The sequence below is a fragment of the Mustela nivalis genome (genome assembly GCF_964662115.1).
Source record: "Mustela nivalis genome assembly, chromosome: 1".
NCBI lineage: Eukaryota > Metazoa > Chordata > Mammalia > Carnivora > Mustelidae > Mustela > Mustela nivalis.
Window position 1 is genome coordinate 148,078,336 of NC_139020.1, and position 23,662 is coordinate 148,101,997.

Consider the following 23,662-nt stretch of genomic DNA (forward strand, 5'->3'; position numbering starts at 1 on the left):
TTCAGAAATTATGCAGACAGATAGATATGACTCAGTTATCATTACTTGATATCCCTGTCTTTCCAGATTTACTTCAATTTCCTACTTCTTTCTACCTTAAGGAGACAGTACTGTCCAGACCCTTCTTAATAAACTCTTCTCAATGATTCCAACAGCCTACAATCTCCTAGTGGCTCCAGTCATACCCGCTTCCTCAGGCCTTCACAAAGGAGCCCAGGTGGGGAACCCTAGCACATACCAGAGACATTCCCCAGCTTTCATTAATGAGAGAGATATATACCCATTTTTATAAAATTCTAGAAAATGCAAACAGATCTACAGTGACAAAAAGTAGATCAGTAGTTGCCTGGGACTGGGGGCCAGAGCAGGAATCTGCCATAAGAGGACTCTTTTAGGGATGATGAAATGTTCTGTATTTTGATTGTGGAAATGGTTTCCTGCATGGAGTTATCTATAAAAACTCATTCAACAATATACTTTAAATAGATGCAGTTGTTACACATATTTCATGACTCAATATACTAGATTTTTGGAATGGAAAAACATCTGTTCACTCTCCAAAATAAATTTTTTTTAAATAGTTTTGCTAACACACAACTTAAGTGACACACAGATTGGAGATGAGAAGAATATTAATGCTTATTTATTGTATACTTAGAAAAGCTAGGAAATGAAACTAAAAAAGTATTACAACTAAAAATAATTTAGCATGGCAAATGGGTCCAGATAAAATTTTTAAAATTCAGTACTTTTAAAAAATACTAGCAATAACAAATAGAAATTGAGGTGGCTTTCATATATAGCCCATTTTCCTCCATGCAAGAGCTGGAGTACTCTTCAAGGAAGTAAGAACATTCATTCCTGCTGAACACGTACACCAGACTGGTGTGGGGGAGGTAATGTGCTTATGAGCAGTGCTGGCTCTCCCCATCCAGACTCAAGAGTGGTAAGAGGATGAGCAAATAACAAACAGAAGTAAAGTTACCACATTCAACATGCAGAGAGTTCTACTAAAGACATGACTAGCAATGTGCAAGTCACAGTGGAGGAATGGGGATATGCTAATATGGGCTCCTTCTCAGAATCTGGATGCTCCCAAGATAAAACACTTTTAAGAAAGTCCTATCTGCAGATCTTGTAAAGGAAAATGGAAACAAACAGTAAAAATACATCTGAAAACAGAAATTTAATTTAAAACATTTATTTCAAAATGGCTAATTTCTAGCTATATACTTCATTCAGTAGTTTTTACGGATCTCCCCAATAACATTCTTCCTAATCTTTTCTGAGATGCCTCCCCCCAAATCCCATCTAATTCTTATTTTCTTTAGCCTCAATTCTCTTCCTTTTCTTCTCCATTGTCTCAGATATAAGTCAGAGCTCACAATAATCTCTCCTCTCCAGGTTACATAATCTGACATTGCCCATCTAACCTCCTCCTCTGCCACACTGTCAATCCTACTGTCCTGCTAAAAGAAATGGGGAAAACACCAGAGGCAAAGCTCCCCAGCACTGGGGCACTCCTGCATTGGTGAAAGGGATAGGTGTTGAAGCTAATGTCTCATATGACTATAGGACTCTGAAAAGACCTCCTGATGGCCCAGAAGATTATTACAATAATTAAATGTACTCCTCTCATCTTGCCATTAAATGGCAGTTACAGGCAGACTGAACTATACGTTAAGGAAATCAGAGTCACTCTGAGTACAAATCACAGAAAGCAGGGAAAAGTACGTTAGTGGGATAACTGCTGACTCCAAAACCTAGACACACACACAGACATGCATGCACAGAGGCATGCTCAAGCATAAATTGTTAGTTTTTTGAGGCTGAGGTAACAGCACTAAAACTCCCAGATGCGTATACCCAGAAGGTATATGCAGAGGATATGAATGACACCTTTATCTGTGGTAACCTATGATATCCATCTTTAAAAGTCTTAGGTCCAGTGGTAGAAGGGAAGTACATGCCCAGTTTAAGAATGGTTGAATTGGAAAGGTGAGTTTTAAAAAATTATTAAACTAGCATATGAAAATTATCTGTATGATAAAATAAATACCTAGCCTACATTAAGTTGGTATGAAAGTATATACCAATGCCTTGACAATTATTCTGAATGCAATTTAGTAACAATTGCAAATTGTAGCACAGACTAATTTGAAGCACTGAATTCAAATCAACAGACATTTAGGAGGATGGAAAAAGCATCTCAAGAAGAAAGTCTTTCTGAGATGAGCTAGATCTTAAAGGGTCTGAGAGATAAAGATTAGCAAACAGGAAGAAAAAAAGGTTTTCTAGATAGGAAATACGAGTGATGAGGATCTAGACTGTAATAGAACTTTTTAAAAGGCCACACCCAAGATAGGAAAGAATCAGAGCATTGGAGAAAGAATTTATGCAAATGAATTATCTAGAAAGAAAGGAAGCATTTAATTACTGTCCTTGAAAAGCACACAATTTGATTATGGGATTCCTAACTAAAACCAGAGATACATTTTTAAACAAAAAAGAGAGAGAAGGTAGGAAGGGAGGGAGGGAAAAAGGTAGGGAGGGAACCTATAAGTACAAGAAATGTGTAGTCCTTACTTCCCTCATAGTTGGGAAGGATGGCCCTGTGACTCTTCCACCTTCATGATCCAGCAGAAAGAATGCAGGGAATGGACGTCGTTGATTAGTGATTCCAAGAGGAGATCAGGGTATCTTTCTTACAAAGAAAAATGAACTCAAAATATCTTGCTCTGTCTTGGGGAATCTTCCTTAACAAACTGAGTAAGCCAGAGCTGAATGCTTCTCTCCAGTGTGAGTTCGCTGGTGGTGATTAAAAGTGGAACGCTGACTGAAGGCTTTCCCACACTCAATACATTCATAGGGCTTCTCTCCTGTGTGAACTCTCTGGTGCACAGTGAGCTGTGAGCTGTCACTAAAAGCTTTCCCACAATCTGTACATTTATAGGGTTTTTCCCCTGTATGGGTTCTCTGATGAACCATAAGGCTAGAATTATGACTGAAGACTTTCCCACACTCATTACATTCATAAGGCTTCTCACCAGTGTGAATTCTCTGGTGTATAATGAGGTAGGAGTTCTGATTGAAGGATTTTCCACACTCGTTACATTTATAGGGCTTTTCACCTGTGTGAAGTCTCTGATGTCGAATAAGACATTTGCTGAGACTGAATGCCTTACCACACTCATTACATTCGAAAGGTTTTTCTCCAGTATGAATTCGCTCATGGTCAACAAGTTGAGAGATCTGACTGAAGGCTTTCCCACACTCAGTACATTTATATGGTTTTTGTCCAGTGTGGAGGCTTTGATGTCGAATAAGACATTTACTCCGACTGAAAGCTTTGCCACATTCATTACACTCATAAGGCTTCTCCCCAGTATGGATCCTCTGATGATCAACAAGATTTCTATTAGAACAGAAAGCTTTCCCACACTCACTACACTTGTAAGGTTTTTTACCAGTGTGAAGTACCTGATGTCGGATGAGATTTTTACTTCGACTAAAGGCAGCCCCACACTCATTGCATTCATAAGGTTTCTCCCCAGTATGGGTTCTCTGGTGGTCAAAAAGTTTGGAACTCTCATTGAAAGCTTTTCCACATTCATTACACTTATATGGTTTCTCACCATTATGGAGTCTCTGGTGTTGAATAAGATGGGAGCTGTGTCGGTAAGTCTTTCCACACTCATTGCACTCATAGGGCTTTTCCCCGGTGTGGGTTCTGAGATGAACTATGAGTTGAGAGGTCTGCCTGAAGGTCTTACCACATTCATTACACTCATAGGGTTTCTCTCCAGTATGGATTCTCTGATGTCCAATGAGGTGTGAACTCCAATTGAAAGCTTTACCACATTCATCACACTGATAAAATTTCTGTCCCTTCAGAACTCCCTGACATTCTACAGCACTAGAGGACAGATGTGGATGTTTCCCAAGTTCATTATATTCATCATATTCATCCTTTGTGGATTTATCTTCATCCTCGTGTGTTATTCTGAAGACCTCATTTTCCAGTCTGCTCCCTTCTTCCTCTGAGAGTTGCCCTTCCAGCTTTTCTAAAGTACCTTCACAGGCAGCTCCTGCCTCTGGCTCCCCAGAAACTACTCCACAGAGGCCTCCAGATGTCCCATCAGATGACACCGGTCCTTTAGAAACTTCCTGCTTTGCAGGCAACTCTGAATGCCACATCCTAGTCTCACCCGCTGCCAAAAGAAAGAATACTTTATTAATTTCTTTTTCTCCGATGAAACAGAATCAGGAGTCTGTGGACCTGAGAAAACCTTCATGTTAGGGGATACATTAAGAGATGAAATATTAAGAACAAGAGAAAGATGGGAAATAGCTCAAACTTTTCTTCATGGACAGAAAGACAAAGAGGGGAAAGAAGGTCAGTGGGAGAGGGTGGAAGAAGAGCTATCAGGACAGAGCTCTGTCCTGACAGCTCTTAATTGCCCCACTTATTTGTCCAATCAAAAAGAGCAGCTGGAAGGCAAGAGAGCAGACTGTAAAGGTGGTGTGATCTTAGAGAAATCACTTAGTAAAATGATGAACTCTGACGTCCTTTCCAATCATGACACTGTGTGGTTCTGTGGTTCCCAGTAAAGATAGTGTGGAGAGAGAGGTGCCTGGGTGGTTCAGTGGGTTAAAGCATCTGCCTTCGGCTCAGAGCCCTAGGATCGAACCCCGCATCGGGTTCTCTGCTCAGCAAGGAGCCTGCTTCCCTTCCTCTCTCTCCGCCTCTCTGTGATCTCTGTCAAATGAATAAATAAAATCTTAAAAAAAAAAAAAAAAAAAGATAGTGGGAAGAGAAAGGAGGAGGAAATAACTCAAATCAAATATGAGAAACAGTATGGGCAAATACAATTAGGAAAAAATGTACCAAAAAAGTGAGTCTTATATGTAAGCACAGTGACAAGATTCAGAGAATTCACAGGTTCAGAAATACTGGGGGGAAAGTATTGTGGAAGGGACAGCAAAGGTCTAAAAGTGGGGATTCCGCTAGTCTCTGATGCACTAGACTGGCAGAAGTCAGTACAGTAAGTACTACATTTCTAAAAAAATTAAGAAACGGATTGATAATTTGAAATATGAATCAAAATACGTCTTTGGTATCTTGATAATCCAGAAGCACGGGAAAATACATAGTTGAATATTTCCTTTCGAATTTGGAAAAGGTAGAAGTAGCAAGCAATCAGTCATGTCTGAACACAAAACTGTTGGTTCTTTTAACCAGGGCCACAAGCCATCGTGGCATTTTAGCATATGGAAAGTTATAGCTATCCTGGACTCCTAAGCCCATCCACCCTCTCCAGAGTTGGCTACTGTCCTAGACTTGCCAGCCAGAGAGCCTGCCCTGAAAACACTCCTTTCCAGGAAAATGTCCTGCCTCAGTCTTTCCTGAAGGGGAAAATGAGGCAACCATGTAACTGGTCTCAATACATCTCAGACCACAACTGACTAGACCAGGGCACCATGCCCAAGTGTAGCTTCTCTGTATGTTACACTTCAGCCTCTTTTGTGGCCAGGAGCAAAGTTCTGCCCAAACAGAGATGATACTTAATGGCTGAACCACCCTTGGAGGCCCTTTCTAAGTAAAATTTGAGCTGGAAATAAGGCAAAATAAAGAGAACTAAAACAAGAAGGCACTCTAAACTGAAATGAGGCATGGAGAGAAGCCAAGCCATTAGGAGCCATAGCATGCAGAAAGTATATGGGAATGGGAAATCTAATAAAGAAGTAGCTATGAGGGGACAAGAGATTCAGAGTGAAGAAAATGGGAAGACAAACAGATATGCAGGGAGCAACTGCCTTACATTCCCTGGCATAAAAATTATTTGCTATTGTTGCTGAGGGTCCTGTTTCCCAAAGGACGGTCTGAGTGGTAGGTCTGATCAGCCTACTCCTTCCAGACTTATTTAAGTAAAACAGCTCAGTACTTACAATAACATGAGTGGCCCCCTATTCCTTACAACTACAAATTCTAATCAAACCACCCTAGGTCAATTAATAATGGAGTAAAGACAATGTTGATAACTTAGGGCTGAGTGATGGACACAAAGAGGTTCATTACAGTATTCTCTCTACCTTATCTCATCTTTGCAACTTTCCATGATAAAAAGGCTGGGAAAAAATAGAATAGAGGAAAGAAAATGTAAAGAAAAGAATGCAGACTGTATTACTGGCAAACAGAATCATTAACCAATGAGGCCATGCTGCAATAGTTTTTCAGCATGATGCACCAGTACACAGCTCTCTGACTGAGGGCTGGACCTTTCTACTTCCTCTCAGTATAGTCCACAGACAGGAACTGGTATGCTGCAGATTCCTGGAATGATAAGCTTCTACTGCTCAGGGATATTCTCAGCCTGAAGGGCAGAAACATCAGGGTACCAAGAGCCCAGGTAGGACCCTGGTGGGCATAGGGGTAAGGGAGGCAGAGAAGCTGGGATGACACATCTAAGAGGACAAGTCCAGGGCCAGAAAGAATCCATGAACTCAGTAGGCGGGACCCAATTCCAGAGGAAGCAATTAGGCAGGAAAACCACGGGATTAATCTCAGAATTGGGCAGAGCTGGAGATGACTGCTAGCTATTCTCAGGCCACAGACTTGGGGACTCAAGGAAGACAGAGTCCAGCTCACCTGGGGCCTGACCATCTGAAGCATAGTTGCCACTGCCTGATCTCCTGACTTCCCAGCTTGGAAAAGGGCAGGCACCTGGGAAGCACACTGACCTGAGGGAGGGAGAAAAGAGAGCTATGAGGACAAACCCTGCTTCGGCTCCAATAAGGTCTGTATCCCAGGGAGTGGGTTCAATAGAACCCAGGCAGCTCCGCTCCACACACTGCCTCTCATCCCTCTTTCATTCAGGTGTTATTCTGACTGCACTGTGAATTTTCCATGCAGGTTTTACTCTGAGGGTGCAGAGGGTTCCCTGGTCCAAGTAAGAATTGGCCATTCCTCCCAGCCCTCACTTATTTTAAACTCTCTGAAGGAAGCTATACTTTGGCCCACTTTCTCTCCCCATGGCTTCCTTAGCATTAGCCCTGCCTGATTTGCCCCTCACATTTCTGGCCCTTCATTCCTGATTTCCCTTCCTTTTTTGGCTTCTCATTATGCAGGCGCTGGACCTCAAAGCATCCCTTTTTGCTCTGACAGACATCTCACGGACTCTGAATGCTCTAATGTTGCTTTCCCAGTTCCAGCCCTCTTCTAGACCCCCATTACAGACTTCCAGTGGCCTACTGGACATTTCATTTGGGTGTCCCTCTTTATCTTATATTCAGTCAAAAATGGATATTCTTACGATCTTTCTATCCTGACTTTCCAAATTCTGTCAATGATTCTAGACATCTCCCATTCCCTCTCTTTCCTTAAACTCACATCCATAAATAGTCCTCCAATTAAGCTTTAGTTTCACCATGATCTCTATTAAATCTCCAAATGGCTCCTATTGGAAACTGACAATCTCATAATAAAATTCATATGGAAAACCAAGGAGTTCTAGCTATGAGAATACTGGGAAAACATAAGCTGAAGGCTTTATAATCCCAATGTCAAAATTTACTAAGTAGCAGTCATCAAAGTAGTGTAGTGCTGACATAAGGTCAGACACAGAGATCATTAACAGAATAAGCATCGAGTGATAAACCCATATATCTACAATTACTTATTTTTGACAAAAGTCCTAAGAACACTGAAAGGAAAAGAGATTTTTCAACATGTGGTGCTGGAACAACTAGATGTGCATACAAAAAGGATAAAGATTGACCCTACTTCAGACCATAGAAAGACAGAACAACTTGGCATCTGTTACATCATGGCCTCATAACTCAGTGCACCATGTCACAAATGACACTCATTTTCCCCTGAAACCACCCTCCATCTCTCACCATCACTAAGCACATTTAAGAAATCATTGCCTTCACCCAAAAGCCATCCCCTCTTTGTTATAAACCAATACCTATCCAACATCTTCCGGAATCAGCCAATAATATCAGGACAGACAAAAAATAATGACTAAACACAGACAGAAAGAGGCTCACACCAAAAAGCAAGCTGCCATCCCACTAACGGAAAGAAACTACACTCTTGCTCTCAGGGCATGAAGAGTAAAATAAAGAACTACATTAAGGATTATGCACACTGAGGAGTCTGCTAAAGCTCCGGCAGAGTAAAGAAGCCTTGCTGTAAAAACTAAGGGAGTAAAAGAAGAGTAAATATTTCAGAAAACAAAAGCAAAGGAAAAGGAGGGATATGATAAAGTAAGTGGCTGAAGGCCCACAGACAGACTTGAAGACCAGCAATAACAAAAGGCTGAGAGGAAAGGAAACTTCAGGCACAAGAGGGGCAGGCTCCAGCCTTGTTGACCCCAGCAGCACAAACAGATGCAGAAACAGCTGCTCAGAAGGAAGCTAAAAGTCAAGAGAAATAGGGACAGGGACTTTCCCTGACAAATTTAGAGAACAGACTGGAGAAGGGAAAGAAATGGAAGTATGAAAGAAGTAGAAAACTGCTCAGGCGACTAGAAACCTGGCATTCAGGCTAAAGACAATGAACTCAAGGTCAGAGACAAGTATTTTGAAGAAATGCATCCACAAGGAAATATAAACGGCATGACCTATCTCAGGAAATGGAGACCCACGGCACAGTAAGCACCAATTTTAAGCCTCCAAGCAGACCTTTTCTGAAGCAGCTGTCATAGAAATGTCTAAAGAGGTGGGTGAAGTATCTGGAGCGGTGATAAGAAGACTGACAGACAGGAAACTGAGGGCAAACGCCAGGAATTTGGCAAAGGATTCCAGGCCTTTGACCAAAGAAAGGGTTAGGCCAGCTTCTACAACCTTGAACATGGAGAAGACCCTTTTGGACTCTGGATGAAAGACCCAGAGCACAGTTAAGGACATAGGAGGCCAGTGAGCTGATCCCGCAAGGTTAAATTCAGGTATCCTAATGCCTCAGGGTTTCTCCACGTCCCAACTAGCTTTTGAGAACAGAAGGAAAACTTCACTCATCCCAAACCCAGGAGGAAACCTGGGCTGATCAGGACTATTCTCCCAGAGCTTCATACCTCAATCCCAGTCTCAATCCTACAGTGAAAATGGCTTTGTAAAGCACAAGGAAAATCCCAAGCAATTATCGGGGCATTTTCCAGGGGCATTCTTTTTTTCCCTTCTTCTCTTTTCCTTCTTTCTTTCCTTCTTCCTTCCCTCCCTTTCTTCAACTCATACACAATGTGATTTTGTTTTCTTTTAAAATCCTCATTAAGCAGTCTCTTAGTCTTGTGTTTTTCCTACCAGTGTCAGGGTACATATGCTTTATTTTATACACTGGTAAGGAAACAAGAAAAACTGCTTCCAGTACATAACTGGAATGTTATATTAAACAAATCCATCAATTAAGAAATGAACTCAAACCTCGTGTCCCAAACTTGGGTTTCTCCATACCTTTCTCCAGTAAACGGAACTTGGTGGTCTTCAGGACTGGGGAGGGAAAGATACAACACAAGCATTCTGTGGTGCCAGAAAGTCAGGGAAAGACACCAAAATGGATGTGGGCACTTCAAGGGGAAACAGGAGCCAACTGCAAAGAGCGCCCAATGGCCAAGGCTAGAATAATTCAAGTAACAAAATAATATCAGCACTGCATCAGAACTCAAAGAATACATACCCAACATCACACACTCATATAACTAACTGAATAAATAAAGCAAAGGGAAACAAGACACAACTCTTCCTCAGAAAGTATTCCAATTAATAACTGTAGGGAGAATAACAGAAATGAAAGTCACCTTTAGACCATTACACTAATAAGATCCACCAGGAAGGCTAATTAGTAGGTGAAACAGGATATTGTTATGCAAGGTCTCAAAGTATAATTGCTAGTTACAGAGGGAAAGACAGTATCTTTACAGTGGCAGACACCACTAGATCAAAATTAATATCAACAGTAATAAGACATATCGACACCATCCAATCGAAGCAGGAGAAAATGCCTGACAAAACCAAAGTGAGGAGCATTCTAAAAATACCAGCACAACATACTTCAAAAGCATCGAGGTCACGAAGAACAGGGAAAGATGGAGAGACCGTCACATACTAAAGGAAAACTTGGAGACATGACTACTAAACGCAACGAGGGATTCTAGACTGGATCCTGGAACAGAAAAAGGTCACTAGTGAGAAGCTGATGACCTCTAAATATTAAAGTCAGCAGTTTAATTAACAGTACTGCGCCACTGTGAAATTCTTAAGTTTGATGACTGTTCTGTGGTTAACTTTAACTTTAGGCAAACTGAGCGAAGACTATAAGGGAACTCTACAACTTCTGCAACCCCCTGTAAATCTACAATTACTCAAAAGAAAAAAGTTTTTTGAATTGAGGAAGTGTGTTACCGTTTTTCTCTGATTTACTTTTTTTCTTAGCTTAAAAATTAACTTGGCAATCAAAGATACCAAATACTGTCATTCTTGTCTCCAATTTACAGTCATTCTTTTATTAACTTAACAATATCTATTGAGCACCTACTATGCCCCAGGCACTAAGGTCTCTGTGGTGAATGATACAAAATAATAATAATAATAATAATGATACCGCCTTCCAGAGCTCACAGGAGGACAGCCAATGAAGTGTAGATATGTTAAGAGGTATGTTACAGTGTGCAGAGCAATGCAGTTTAATAAAACAAGAAAGGAGGCTAAAAGTTTTAAGATCTGGGAAGGAAAACATTCTGATCATTACCACCCACAGGAAGGATTATGGTTTTTAACCAAACTTTGTCTGCCTTTCTCCAGCATTAACATGACATGTAAGAGCACCCTTATTCACCAGACTCTCAGTATACCCAGAGATACAGACACGTGCCAACAGACGCCAAGTCCTCTGAAATTCATTCCTCAAATTACAACTAAAGCCGCTTGCTGACATCTCCCTGCAAATTTTCACTCTTGAACTACAAAGAGTTTGAAACAGGATGGTGTTCTCTCCTGGCCACCACTTTTAACCTAGAAGGAGACCATTCTCTGATTACCGACGCCTATGCAAGTCAGAGACAGTACAGTAGTTTTAAGTTAGAGCTGTACCTTCTGTTTAAATATTCCCCTTTATTAAAATAAAATCTGTAAAAAAGAAAAAAAACCCTATATTACAAAAATAAAAACCTCCCTCTCGGACACTTCACTTTTCATTCTGAAAAGAGACAATCACCCTAATAAACAAGACTGCTATTTTTCTTCACAAACGTCACTTGTTGCGCTTTATGTAACACAGCTTAATGCAATGTGTGCTAAGGAAAATAAACTGCAAACAAAATGTTTTCTATCCATCACAGTCAGAAATATGTCTTAGTGATGCCATAATGCTGACACCAATTCTGACCACCAAGTGAACAAATGCATTCCGCCGGAATTTTCAAGAGGCAAGAGTATGACTGTGCTTAATGCCACTGAATGATGCCACACTTTAAAATGGTTAAAATGGTAAATTTTATTGTAGCCTACGGTAAATAATATGCATATCTTATCACAGCATTACTGTATCACAAGAATACTAAAAGAAGTTTTTAAAAGCAATGGTATGATCCAATTTCGTAATAAACAAACAAACATATATTTATGTATATGAGTTTCCATAATTGTGAACAAATTTATACTGTCAAGAAGCATCCAGACGAAACTACTTGCGGTTACTCTTACTTTTCTGGCACTCACCCGCGTCACCTAATTGTCCATAATGAGTAGCTTTGTTCGCGTAATTGGGAGAAAGAATAAAGCGCAGAAGCCATTACTCCCAACTCCCTGCCGCGGGCTGCAAAGCACTTCCAGATACGCGCCTCCCCGAGGCGGGCACCGGCTTCCCCGCTAAACCACCCGCCCCGGGCGCAGCCTCCAGGCCCGGCCTCAGCCGCCTCCCGCCCCTCTACTCTCAGACCGGGAGGGGCCAAACACCCCCGCCGCCCTCCGGAACCCTGCGCCAGCCAGCCGACCCCGACGCCCCAGCGCCCCGCCCGGCCGCTCACCGACTCCCCAGGCCCCCGCCAGCTCGTCCTGCGACCACACCACCGGGCCACCGCCTGTCGCCCCGCGCCGGTCTCTCCGTCAGCCCGGGGCGCGCACGCGCGCCGCCGCCCGGGTCCTCCGCAGCCTCTCTAGGAAGTCGGGAGGGCCGGCGTCTCGGCTTCTCCCTGGCGCCGGTGCAATATCCGCCAGCCTGTGAGCGCCTGGCTGGTCCCCAACACTCCCCCCACACACACACTCGCGCCCGGGCGCCGGCCCTCCACTCGTCAATCCAATGCCCTGCCAGGCTCCAGAGCTCTACGGGCCTTGCCCACTTTGACCACATCCCTTGCAAGTGTGTGTCTCGCTGCCCTCCAGGCCTTCTCCTCCCCACCCCCGCGCCCCCCAAGAACAGGATCCAAAACTAGAGGTCAAAATAGGGAGGCACTAAGTTCTAGCTGACTGGTTCTGGCCAAAGGGAGAGTTGTTAAGGGGGCCACTCATTGTATCTAGGGGTACTTGCTGATTTCCGACCACAGGGGCACAAAAACGGTACCTTCCCGTGGCTTCGGGGGATTTTCTTCTGAACAAAATTCAACTGAGTACATTTTAAAGATCTCATTGGCTTTTATTCAAGAGTTCACCAATAGGGCAGCATCCAGTCTAGCAGACAGAAAGAAAGGAGCTGGAAGCACTATACAAGGGTGGACTTATATAGTAGACTGGTTATTGCAATGTGACTTTCCTTATGTTATATTCTGAGCAGCGAGTTATAAAGACGGATTATGCCCCAGTTTTGTTTTTCTTTTTCAACATTTCCTTAGAGATTCGGGGTCACTTTAGGATTATTTGCACCAGCTCTTTGAAAAATACTGGGGGAATTTTGATCAGAATGGCATTAAAAGTATAGATTGCTCTAGGCAGTATACACATTTTAACAATGTTTATTCTCCTGATCCAAGAGCATGGAATGGTCTTCCATCTTTTTGTGTCTTTTTTTATTTCTTTCGTGAATGTTTCTGTAGTTTCTCGAGTATAGATCCTTTACCTCCTTGGTTAGGCTTATTCCCAGGTATCTTATGGTTCTTGGTGCTATAGTAAATGGAATCGATTCACTAATTTCCCTTTCTGTATTTTCATTGTTAGTATATAAGAAAGCCACTGATTTCTGTAAATTCACTTTGTATCCTGCCACATTACTGAATTGCTATATGAGTTCCAGTATTTGGGGGGCTTTCCATTTAAAGTATCATGTCATCTGTGAAGAGAGAGAGTTTGACTTCTTTAATGCCAGTTTGAAAACCTTTTAGATCTCTTTATTGTCTGATAGCTGTTGCTAGGACTTCTAATACTGTGTTGAACAAGAGTGGTGAAAGTGGGCATCCTTGTCCTGTTCCTGATCTCAACGGGAAGGCTGTGAGCTTTTTCCCATTGAAGATGATATTTGCTGTTGGTTTTTCATAGATAGATTTTATGAAGGTCAGGAATGTTCCCTCTATCCATATACTTTGAAGCGTTTTAATCAGGAACAGATGCTGGATTTTATCAAATGGTTTTTCTGCATCAATTTAGAGGACCATGTGGTTCTTCTCTTTTCTCTTACTGATTTGTTGTATCACATTGATTGATTTGTGAATGTTGAACCATCGTTGCAAACCAGGGATGAATCCCACCTGGTCGTGGTGGATAATCTTTGTAATGTGCTATTGGATCCTATTTGCTAGGATCTTGTTGAGAATCTTAGCATCCATATTCATCAGGGATATTGGTCTGAAATTCTCTTTTTGATCGGGTCTTTGCCTGGTTTGGGGATCAGGGTAATGCTGGCTCCATAGAAAGAGTCTGAAAGTTTTCCTTCTGCTTAAATTTTTGGAAACAGCTTCAGGAGAATAAGTGTTATTTCTTCAATGAAAGTTTGGTAAATTGCCCAGGGAATCCGTCAGGTCCTTGGCTCTTGTTTTTTGGGAAGTTTTTGATCACTGCTTCAATCTCATTACTAGATATCAGTCTATTCAGTTTGTCAGTTTCTTCCTCGTTCAATTTTGCAATTTTACATTTTCCAGGAATGCATCCCTTTCATCTAGGTTGATTAACTTATTGGCATATATTTCTTTTTTTTTAAATTTTTTATTTTTTATACACATATATTTTTTTCCCCCAGTATTTTTTTTTCTAATTATAAATTTTTATTTTTTATACACATATATTTTTATCCCCAGGGGTACAGGTCTGTGAATCACCAGGTTTACACACTTCACAGCACTCACCAAAGCACATACCCTCCCCAATGTCCATAATCCAACCCCCTTCTCCCAAACCCCCTCCCCCCAGCAACCCTCAGTTTGTTTTGTGAGATTAAGAGTCACTTATGGTTTGTCTCCCTCCCAATTCCATCTTGTTTCATTGATTCTTCTCCTACCCACTTAAGCCCCCATGTTGCATCACCACTTCCTCATATCAGGGAGATCATATGATAGTTGTCTTTCTCTGCTTGACTTATTTCGCTAAGCATGATACGAATCCATGTTGTCGCAAATGGCAAGATTTCATTTCTTTTGATGGCTGCATAGTATTCCATTGTGTATATATACCACATCTTCTTGATCCATTCATCTGTTGATGGACATCTAGGTTCTTTCCATAGTTTGGCTATTGTGGACATTGCTGCTATAAACATTCAGGTGCACGTGCCCCTTTGGATCACTACGTTTGTATCTTTAGGGTAAATACCCAGTAGTGCAATTGCTGGGTCATAGGGCAGTTTTATTTTCAACATTTTGAGGAACCTCCATGCTGTTTTCCAGAGTGGCTGCACCAGGTTACATTCCCACCAACAGTGTAGGAGGGTTCCCCTTTCTCCACATCCTCGCCAGCATCTGTCATTTCCTGACTTATTGATTTTAGCCATTCTGACTGGTGTGAGGCGATATCTCATTGTGGTTTTGATTTGTATTTCCCTGATGCCGAGTGATATGGAGCACTTTTTCATGTGTCTGTTGGCCATCTGGATGTCTTCTCTGCAGAAATGTCTGTTCATGTCCTCTGCCCATTTCTTGATTGGATTATTTGTTCTTTGGGTGTTGAGTTTGCTAAGTTCTTTATAGATTCTGGACACTAGACCTTTATCTGATATGTCGTTTGCAAATATCTTCTCCCATTCTGTCAGTTGTCTTTTGATTTTGTTAACTGTTGCCTTTGCTGTGCAAAAGCTTTTGATCTTGATGAAATCCCAATAGTTCATTTTTGCTCTTGCTTCCCTTGCCTTTGGCGATGTTCCTAGGAAGATGTTGCTGCAGCTGAGGTCGAAGAGGATGCTGCCTGTGTTCTCCTCAAGGATTTTGATGGATTCCTTTCTCACATTGAGGTCCTTCATGCATTTTGAGTCTATTTTTGTGTGTGGTGTAAGGAAATGGTCCAATTTCATTTTTCTGCATGTGGCTGTCCAATTTTCCCAGCACCATTTATTGAAGAGGCTGTCTTTTTTCCATTGGACATTCCTTCCTGCTTTGTTGAAGATGAGTTGACCATAGATTTGAGGGTCTATTTCTGGGCTCTCTATTCTGTTCCATTGATCTATGTGTCTGTTTTTGTGCCAGTACCCTGCTGTCTTGATGATGACAGCTTTGTAATAGAGCTTGAAGTCCGGAATTGTAATGCCACCAACTTTGGCTTTCTTTTTCAATACCCCTTTGGCTATTTGAGGTCTTTTCTGGTTCCATATAAATTTTAGAATTATTTGTTCCATTTCTTTGAAAAAGATGGATGGTACTTCGATAGGAATTGCATTAAATGTGCAGATTGCTTTAGGTAGCATAGACATTTTCACAATATTTATTCTTCCAATCCAGGAGCATGGAACATTTTTCCATTTCTTTGTGTCTTCCTCAACTTCTTTCATGAGTACTTTATAGTTTTCTGAGTATAGATTCTGTGCCGCTTTGGTCAGGTTTATTCCTAGGTATCTTATGGTTTTGGGTGCAATTGTAAATGGGACTGACTCCTTCATTTCTCTTTCTTCTGTTTTGTTGTTGGTGTAGAGAAATGCAACTGATTTCTGTGCATTGATTTTATATCCTGACACTTTACTGAATTCCTGTACAAGTTCTAGCAGTTTTGGAGTGGAGTCTTTTGGGTTTTCCACATATAGTATCATATCATCTGCGAAGAGTGATAATTTGACTTCTTCTCTGCCGATTTGGATGCCTTTAATTTCCTTTTGTTGTCTGATTGTTTTCTGATTGCTGAGGCTAGGACTTCTAGTACTATGTTGAATAGCAGTGGTGATAATGGACATCCCTGCCGTGTTCCTGACCTTAGCGGAAAAGCTTTCAGTTTTTCTCCATTGAGAATGATATTTGCGGTGGGTTTTTCATAGATGGCTTTGATGATATTGAGGTATGTGCCCTCTATCCCTACACTTTGAAGAGTTTTGATCAGGAAGGGATGCTGTACTTTGTCAAATGCTTTTTCAGCATCTATTGAGAATATCATATGGTTCTTGTTCTTTCTTTTATTGATGTGTTGTATCACATTGACTGATTTGCGGATGTTGAACCAACCTTGCAGCCCTGGAATAAATCCCACTTGGTCGTGGTGAATAATCCTTTTAATGTACTGTTGAATCCTATTGGCTAGTATTTTGTTGAGTATTTTCGCATCTGTGCTCATCAAGGATATTGGTCTATAGCTCTCTTTTTTGATGGGATCCTTGTCTGGTTTTGGGATCAAGGTGATGCTGGCCTCATGAAATGAGTTTGGAAGTTTTCCTTCCATTTCTATTTTTTGGAACAGTTTCAGGAGAATAGGAATTAGTTCTTCTCTAAATGTTTGGTAGAATTTCTCCGGGAAGCCGTCTGGCCCTAGGCTTTTGTTTGTTTGGAGATTTTTAATGACTGTTTCAATCTCCTTACTGGTTATGGGTCTGTTCAGACTTTCTATTTCTTCCTGGTTCAGTTGTGGTAGTTTATAGGTATAGGTAGTTTCTAGGAATGCATCCATTTTTTCCAGATTGTCAAATTTATTGGCATAGAGTTGCTCATAGTATGTTCTTATAATAGTTTGTATTTCCTTGGTGTTAATTGTGATCTCTCCTCTTTCATCATGATTTTATTTATTTGGGTCCTTTCTTTTTTCTTTTTGATAAGTCAGGCCAGGTGTTTATCAATTTTATTAATTCTTTCAAAGAACCAGCTCCTAGTTTCGTTGATTTGTTCTATTGGTTTTTTGGTTTCTATTTCATTGATTTATGCTCTGATCTTTATGATTTCTCTTCTCCTGCTGGGCTTAGGGTTTCTTTCTTGTTCTTTCTCCAGCTCCTTTAGGTGTAGGGTTAGGTTGTGTACCTGAGACCTTTCTGTTTCTTGAGAAAGGCTTGTGCCGCTATATATTTTCCTCTCAGGACTGCCTTTGTTGTGTCCCACAGATTTTGAACCGTTGTATTTTCATTATCATTTGTTTCCATGATTTTTTTCAATTCTTCTTTAATTTCCCGGTTGACCCATTCATTCTTTAGAAGGATGCTGTTTAGTCTCCATGTATTTGGGTTCTTTTCAAACTTCCTTTTGTGGTTGAGTTCTAGCTTTAGAGCATTGTGGTCTGAAAATATGCAGGGAATGATCCCAATCTTTTGATACCGGTTGAGTCCTGATTTAGGACCGAGGATGTGATCTATTCTGGAGAATGTTCCATGTGCACTAGAGAAGAATGTGTATTCTGTTGCTTTGGGATGAAATGTTCTGAATATATCTGTGATGTCCATCTGGTCCAGTGTGTCGTTTAAGGCCTTTATTTCCTTGCTGATCTTTTGCTTGGACGATCTGTCCATTTCAGTGAGGGGAGTGTTAAAGTCCCCTACTATTATTGTATTATTGTTTATGTGTTTCTTTGAAGAAAGAAAAAAAAAAGAAAAGAAAAGAATTTAAAAAAAAGAAAACGAATAAAGAAAATATAAAAAAGAATATATATATATATATATATATATTAGATAAACTAGTTAAAAAACATTAAAAATAGAAAAGGGTAAAATTAAAAAAATAAAATTTACCCAAAGGCCAGAAAAAAAAAAAGAAAAAGGAAAAAATTAAATTAACTGCAAGACTAAAAAAAATCACAGGGAGTAAGCCATGAGTTCCGTGCTTTGCTTTCTCCTCGGCTGGAATTCTGCTGCTCTCCTTGGTATTGAAACCACACTCCTTGGTAGGTAAACTTGGTCTTGGCTGGATTTCTCGTTGATCTTCTGGGGGAGGAACCTGGTGTAGTGATTCTCAAGTATCTTTGCCCCAGGCGGAATTGCACCGCCCTTACTGGGGGCCGGGCTGAGTAATCCCCTCGGGTTTGCTTTCAGGAGCTTTTGTTCCCTGAGCGCTTTCCGTAGAGTTCTGGAGGACGGGAGTACAAATGGTGGCCTCCTGGTTTCTGCCCGGAGGAGCTGAGAACCCGGGGCTGCACTCCTCAGTGCGCCCTCAGAGAACACACCCAGTTACTCCCGTCTGCCTGACCTCCGGCCGTGCTCCGAGCTCACCGAGCCTGCGACCAGTTCAAGGTAACACCGAGCTGTGAGCTTACTGTCGGCTCTGTCTCTGTAGCCGGTTTTCCTGTTCCAATACCCACAAGCTCTGCGACACTCAGACACCCCCGATCCTTCTGTGACCCTGCGGGACCTGAGGCCACGCTGACCCTGCGTGGGCTTCACCCCGGTTTAGCCCCTGGAGCGATGTCCCTCAGTGGAACAGTCTTTTAAAAGTCCTGATTTTGTGCGTCATTGCTCCGCCGCTTGCCAGGAGCCAGCCCCTCTCCCCGTGGTCTATCTTCCGTCGCTTTGGATTCACGTCTCCGCCAGTCCTACCTTTCAGAAAGTGGTTGTTTTTCTGTTTCCAGAATTGCTGTTCTTCTTCTCTTCAATCTGCCAATGGATTTGTAGGTGTTTGCAATCTTTAGATAAGCTATCTAGCTGATCTCCGGCTACCTGAAGTAGTCTCAGCCTGCTACTCTCCGCCATCTTGACTCCTCCCCTGGCATATATTTATTTTTTTTTAATTTTATTTATTTATTTGACAGAGAGAGATCACAAGTAGGCAGAGAGGCAGGCAGAGAGAGAGGAGGAGGAAGCAGGCTCCCTGCTGAGCAGAGAGCCCGATGCGGGACTCGATCCCAGGACCCTGAGATCATGACCTGAGCTGAAGGCAGTGGCTTAACCCACTGAGCCACCCAGGCACCCCATATATTTCTTGATAATAAGTTCTGATGATTATTTCGATTGCCTTGGTGTTATCTGTATTCTCTCCAAGAATACAAGGGAAACTTCTTGTGAGTGGAGTTGGCTTAATTTGTGGTTGATTCTCCAGTTCTTTAAGATGTAAAGAGAGCTGGTATATTCTGGATATTTCAAATTTTTTGAGGGAGGCTTGGATGGCAATGTATTGACCCCTTAGGACTGCCTTTGCTGTATCCCAGAGGTTTTGGACTAAAGTGTCTTCATTCTCATTGGTTTTCATGAATCGTTTAAGTTGTACTTTGATTTCATGGTTTATCCAAGCATTGTTACGTAACATAGTCTTTAGCTTCCAGGTGTTTGAATTCCTTCCAAACTTTCATTGTGTTTGAGCTCCAGTTTCAAAGAATTGTTATCTGAGAATATGCAGGGAATAATCTCAATCTTTTGGTATCAATTGAGCCCTGATTTGTGACCCAGTATGTGGTCTATTCTGGAGAAGGTTCCATGTGCACTCGACAAAAATGAGTATTCTGTTGTTTTAAGGTGGAATGTTCTGTATATATATATGAGGTCCATCTGGTCCAAAGTGTCATTCAATGCTCTTCTTTCTTTACTGATTTCCTGCTTGGATGATATGTCTATTGCTGAGAATTGTGTTAAGATCTCCTACTATTAAAGTATTCATATCAATATGACTTTTATCTTGATTAACAGTTTTCTTATGTAATTAGCTGCTCCCATATTGGGGGCATAAATATTTACAATTGTTAGAACTTCTTAGTGGATAGACTCTTTAAGAATGATGTAGTGTCCTTTATCTCTGACGACCGTCTTTAGTCTAAAATCTAATTTATCGCCCGGCTAGCTCAGTCGGTAGAGCATGAGACTCTTAAAATCTAATTTATCTGATTTGAGAATCGCTACCCCAGCCTTCTTTTGAGGCCCATTGCATGAAAGATGCTTCTCCATCCCTTCACTTTAAGTCTGGGTGTACCCTTAGTTTCAAAATGGGTCTCTTGTAGACAACATATGGATGGGTCCTGTCATTTTACCAATCTGCAACCCTGTGTCGTTTTATGGGGGCGTTTAGGCCATTCATATTGACAGTGATTATTGAGAGATATGTTTTTTTAATAATTTATATATTTTCAGAAAAACAGTATTCATTATTTTTTCACTGCACCCAGTGCTCCATGCAATCGGTGCCCTCTATAATACCCACCACCTGGTACCACAACCTCCCACAGCCCTGCCATTTCAAACCCCTCAGATTGTTTTTTAGAGTCCATAGTCTCTCATGATTCACATCCCCTTCCAATTGACCCCAAATCCCTTCACCTCTCTAACACCCCTTGTCCTCCATGATATTTGTTATGCTCCACAAATAAGTGAAACCATATGATAATTGACTCTCTCTGCTTGACTTATTTCACTCAGCATAATCTCTTCCAGTCCTGTCCATGTTGCTACAAAAGTTGGGTATTCATCCTTTCTGATGGAGGCATAATACTCCATAGTGTATATGGACCACATCTTCCTTATCCATTCGTCCGTTGAAGGGCATCTTGGTTCTTTCCATAGTTTGGCGACCATGGCCATTCCTGCTATAAACATTGGGGTACAGATGGCTCTTCTTTTCACTAGATCTGTATCGTTGGGGTAAATACCCAGGAGTGCAATGGCAGGGTCATAGGGAAGTTCTATTTTTAATTTCTTGAGGAATCTCCACTCAATTCTCCAAAGAGGCTGCACCAACTTGCATTCCCACCAACAGTGTAAGAGGGTTCCCCTTTCTCCACATCCTCTCCAACACATGTTGTTTCCTGTCTTGCTAATTTTGGCCATTCTAACTGGTGTAAGTTGATATCACAATGTGGTTTTAATTTGAATCTCCATGAGGGCTAGTGATGATGAAAATTTTTTCATGTGTCTGATAACCATTTGTATGTCTTCATTGGAGAATTGTCTGTTCATATTTTCTTCCCATTTTTTGATATGTTTCCCTGTTTCGTGTGTGTTGAGTTTGAGGAATTCATTATAGATCCTGGATATCAACCTTTTGTCTGTACTGTCATTTGCAAATATCTTCTCCCATTCCGTGGGTTGCCTCTTCGTTTTTTTGACTGTTTCCTTTGCTGTGCAGAAGCTTTTGATTTTGATGAAGTCCCAAAAGTTTATTTTCGCTTTTATTTCCTTTGCCTTTGGAGACATATCTTGAAAGAGGTTGCTGTGGCGGATATCGAAGAGATTACTGCCTATGTTCTCCTCTAGGATTCTGATGGATTCCTGTCTCACGCTGAGGTCTTTTATCCATTTTGAGTTTATCTTTGTGTACGGTGTAAGAGAATGATCGAGTTTCATTCTTCTACATATAGCTGCCCAGTTTTCCCAGCACCATTTCTTGAAGAGACTGTCTTTTTTCCACTGTATATTTTTTCCTGTTTTGTCGAAGATTATTGCCCATAGAGTTGAGGGTCCATATCTGGGCTCTCTACTCTGTTCCGCTGGTCTATGAGTCTGTTTTTATGCCAGTACATGCTGTCTTGGTGATCACAGCTTTGTAATGAAGCTTGAAACCAGGTAACGTGATGCCCCCAGCCTTATTTTCGTTTTTCAACATTTCCTTAGCGATTCGGGGTCTCTTCTGATTCCATACAAATTTTAGGATTATTTACTCCAGCTCTTTGAAGAATACCGGTGGAATTTTGATCGGAATGGCATTAAAAGTATACATTGCTCTAGGCAGTATAGACATTTTAACAATGTTTATTCTTCCGATCCAAGAGCATGGAATGGTCTTCCATCTTTTTGTGTCCTCAGTTTCTTTCATGAGTGTTCTGTAGTTCCTCGAGTACAGATCCTTTACCTCTTTGGTCAGGTTTATTCCCAAGTGTCTTATGGTTCTTGGTGCTATAGTAAATGGAATCGATTCTCTAATTTCCCTTTCTATATTTTCGTTGTTAGTGTATAAGAAAGCCACTGATTTCTGCACATTGAGTTTGTATCCTGCCACGTTGCTGAATTGCTGTATGAGTTCTAGTAGTTTGGGGGTGGAGTCCTTAGGGTTTTCCATATAAAGAATCATGTCATCTGCGAAGAGAGAGAGTTTGAATTCTTCATTGCCAATTTGGATACCTTTTATTTCTCTTTGTTGTCTGATTGCTGTTGCTATGACTTCTAATACTATGTTGAACAAGAGTGGTGAAAGTGGGCATCCTTGTCGTGTTCCTGATCTCAACGGGAAGGCTGCAAGTTTTTTCCCATTGAGGATGATATTTGTTGTCGGTCTTTCATAGATAGATTTGATGAGGTTCAGGAATGTTCCCTCTATCCCTATACTTGGAAGTGTTTTAATCAGGAACGGATGCTGGATTTTGTCAAATGCTTTTTCTGCATCAGTTGAGAGGACCATGTGGTTCTTCTCTCTTCTCATATTAATTTGTTGTATCACATTGATTGATTTGCGAATGTTGAGCCATCCTTGTAGCCCAGGGATGAATCCCACCTGATCATGGTGGATAATCTTTTTAATGTGCTGTTGGATCCTGTTGGCTAGGATCTTGTTGAGAATCTTAGCATCCATATTCATCAGTGATATTGATCTGAAATTCTCCTTTTTGGTAGGGTCTTTGCCTGGTTTGGGGAGCAGGGTAATGCTGGCTTCATAGAAAGAGTCTGGAAGTTTTCCTTCTGCTTCAATTTTTTGAAACAGCTTCAGGAGAATAAGTTTTATTTCTTCTTTGAAGGTTTGGTTGAATTCCCCAGGGAATCCGTCAGGTCCTGGGCTCTTGTTTTTTGGGAGGTTTTTGATCACTGCTTCAATCTCGTTATTAGATATTGGTCTATTCAGGTTGTTGATTTCTTCCTGGTTCAATTTTGGTAGTTTATATTTTTCCAGAAATGCATGCATTTCATCTAGGTTGCTAAGCTTATTGGCATATAACTGTTCATAAAAATTCTGATGATTGTTTCTACTTCCTTGGTGTTCGTTGTGATCTCTCCCTTTCATTCATAATTTTATGAATTTGGGGTTTCTCTCTTTTCTTTTGGATTAGTGTGGCCAATGGTTTATTGATCTTAGTGATTCTTTCAAAAAACCAGCTTCTAGTTTCATTGATACGTTGTACTGTATCTCTGCTTTCTACCTCATTGATTTCAGCTCTAATCTTGATGATTTCCCTTCTTATGTGTGGAGTTGGTTTGATTTGCTGTTGATTCTCCAGTTCTTTAAGGTATAGAGACAGCTGCTGTGTTCTGGATTTTTTAATTTTTTTTGAGGGAGGCTTGGATGGCTCTGTATTTCCCCCTTAGGACCGCCTTTGCTGTATCCCATAGGTTTTGGACCGAAGTGTCTTCATTCTCATAGGTTTCCATGAATTGTTTCATTTCTTCCTTGATCTCCTGGTTGATCCAAGCATTCTTAAGCAAGGTGGTCTTTAGCTTCCAGGT

The 23,662-nt window shown here is 41.2% G+C and overlaps 1 protein-coding gene across 3 annotated transcripts; it reads right to left on the reverse strand.

Annotated features, from left to right (window-relative positions):
- Positions 1 to 556: 556 nt before the first annotated feature.
- On the reverse strand, positions 557 to 12,353 carry LOC309861800 (uncharacterized protein). Of its 3 annotated transcripts, XM_082725058.1 has the most exons (3): positions 12,024 to 12,353; positions 6,650 to 6,741; positions 557 to 4,211 (listed from the first exon to the last, which is right to left on the reverse strand). In XM_082725058.1, exons 1-3 carry the CDS (start codon positions 12,344 to 12,346, stop codon positions 2,758 to 2,760), a joined length of 1,869 nt encoding a protein of 622 aa, XP_082581184.1. In that variant the 5' UTR covers positions 12,347 to 12,353; the 3' UTR covers positions 557 to 2,757. The 3 variants fall into 3 exon arrangements, with proteins under 3 accessions (XP_082581184.1, XP_082581185.1, XP_082581186.1); XM_082725059.1 differs by lacking the exon at positions 6,650 to 6,741 and having other exon boundaries at positions 12,024 to 12,156; XM_082725060.1 differs by lacking the exon at positions 12,024 to 12,353 and having other exon boundaries at positions 557 to 4,203; positions 6,645 to 6,737.
- Between the last annotated feature and the right edge of the window lie 11,309 nt (positions 12,354 to 23,662).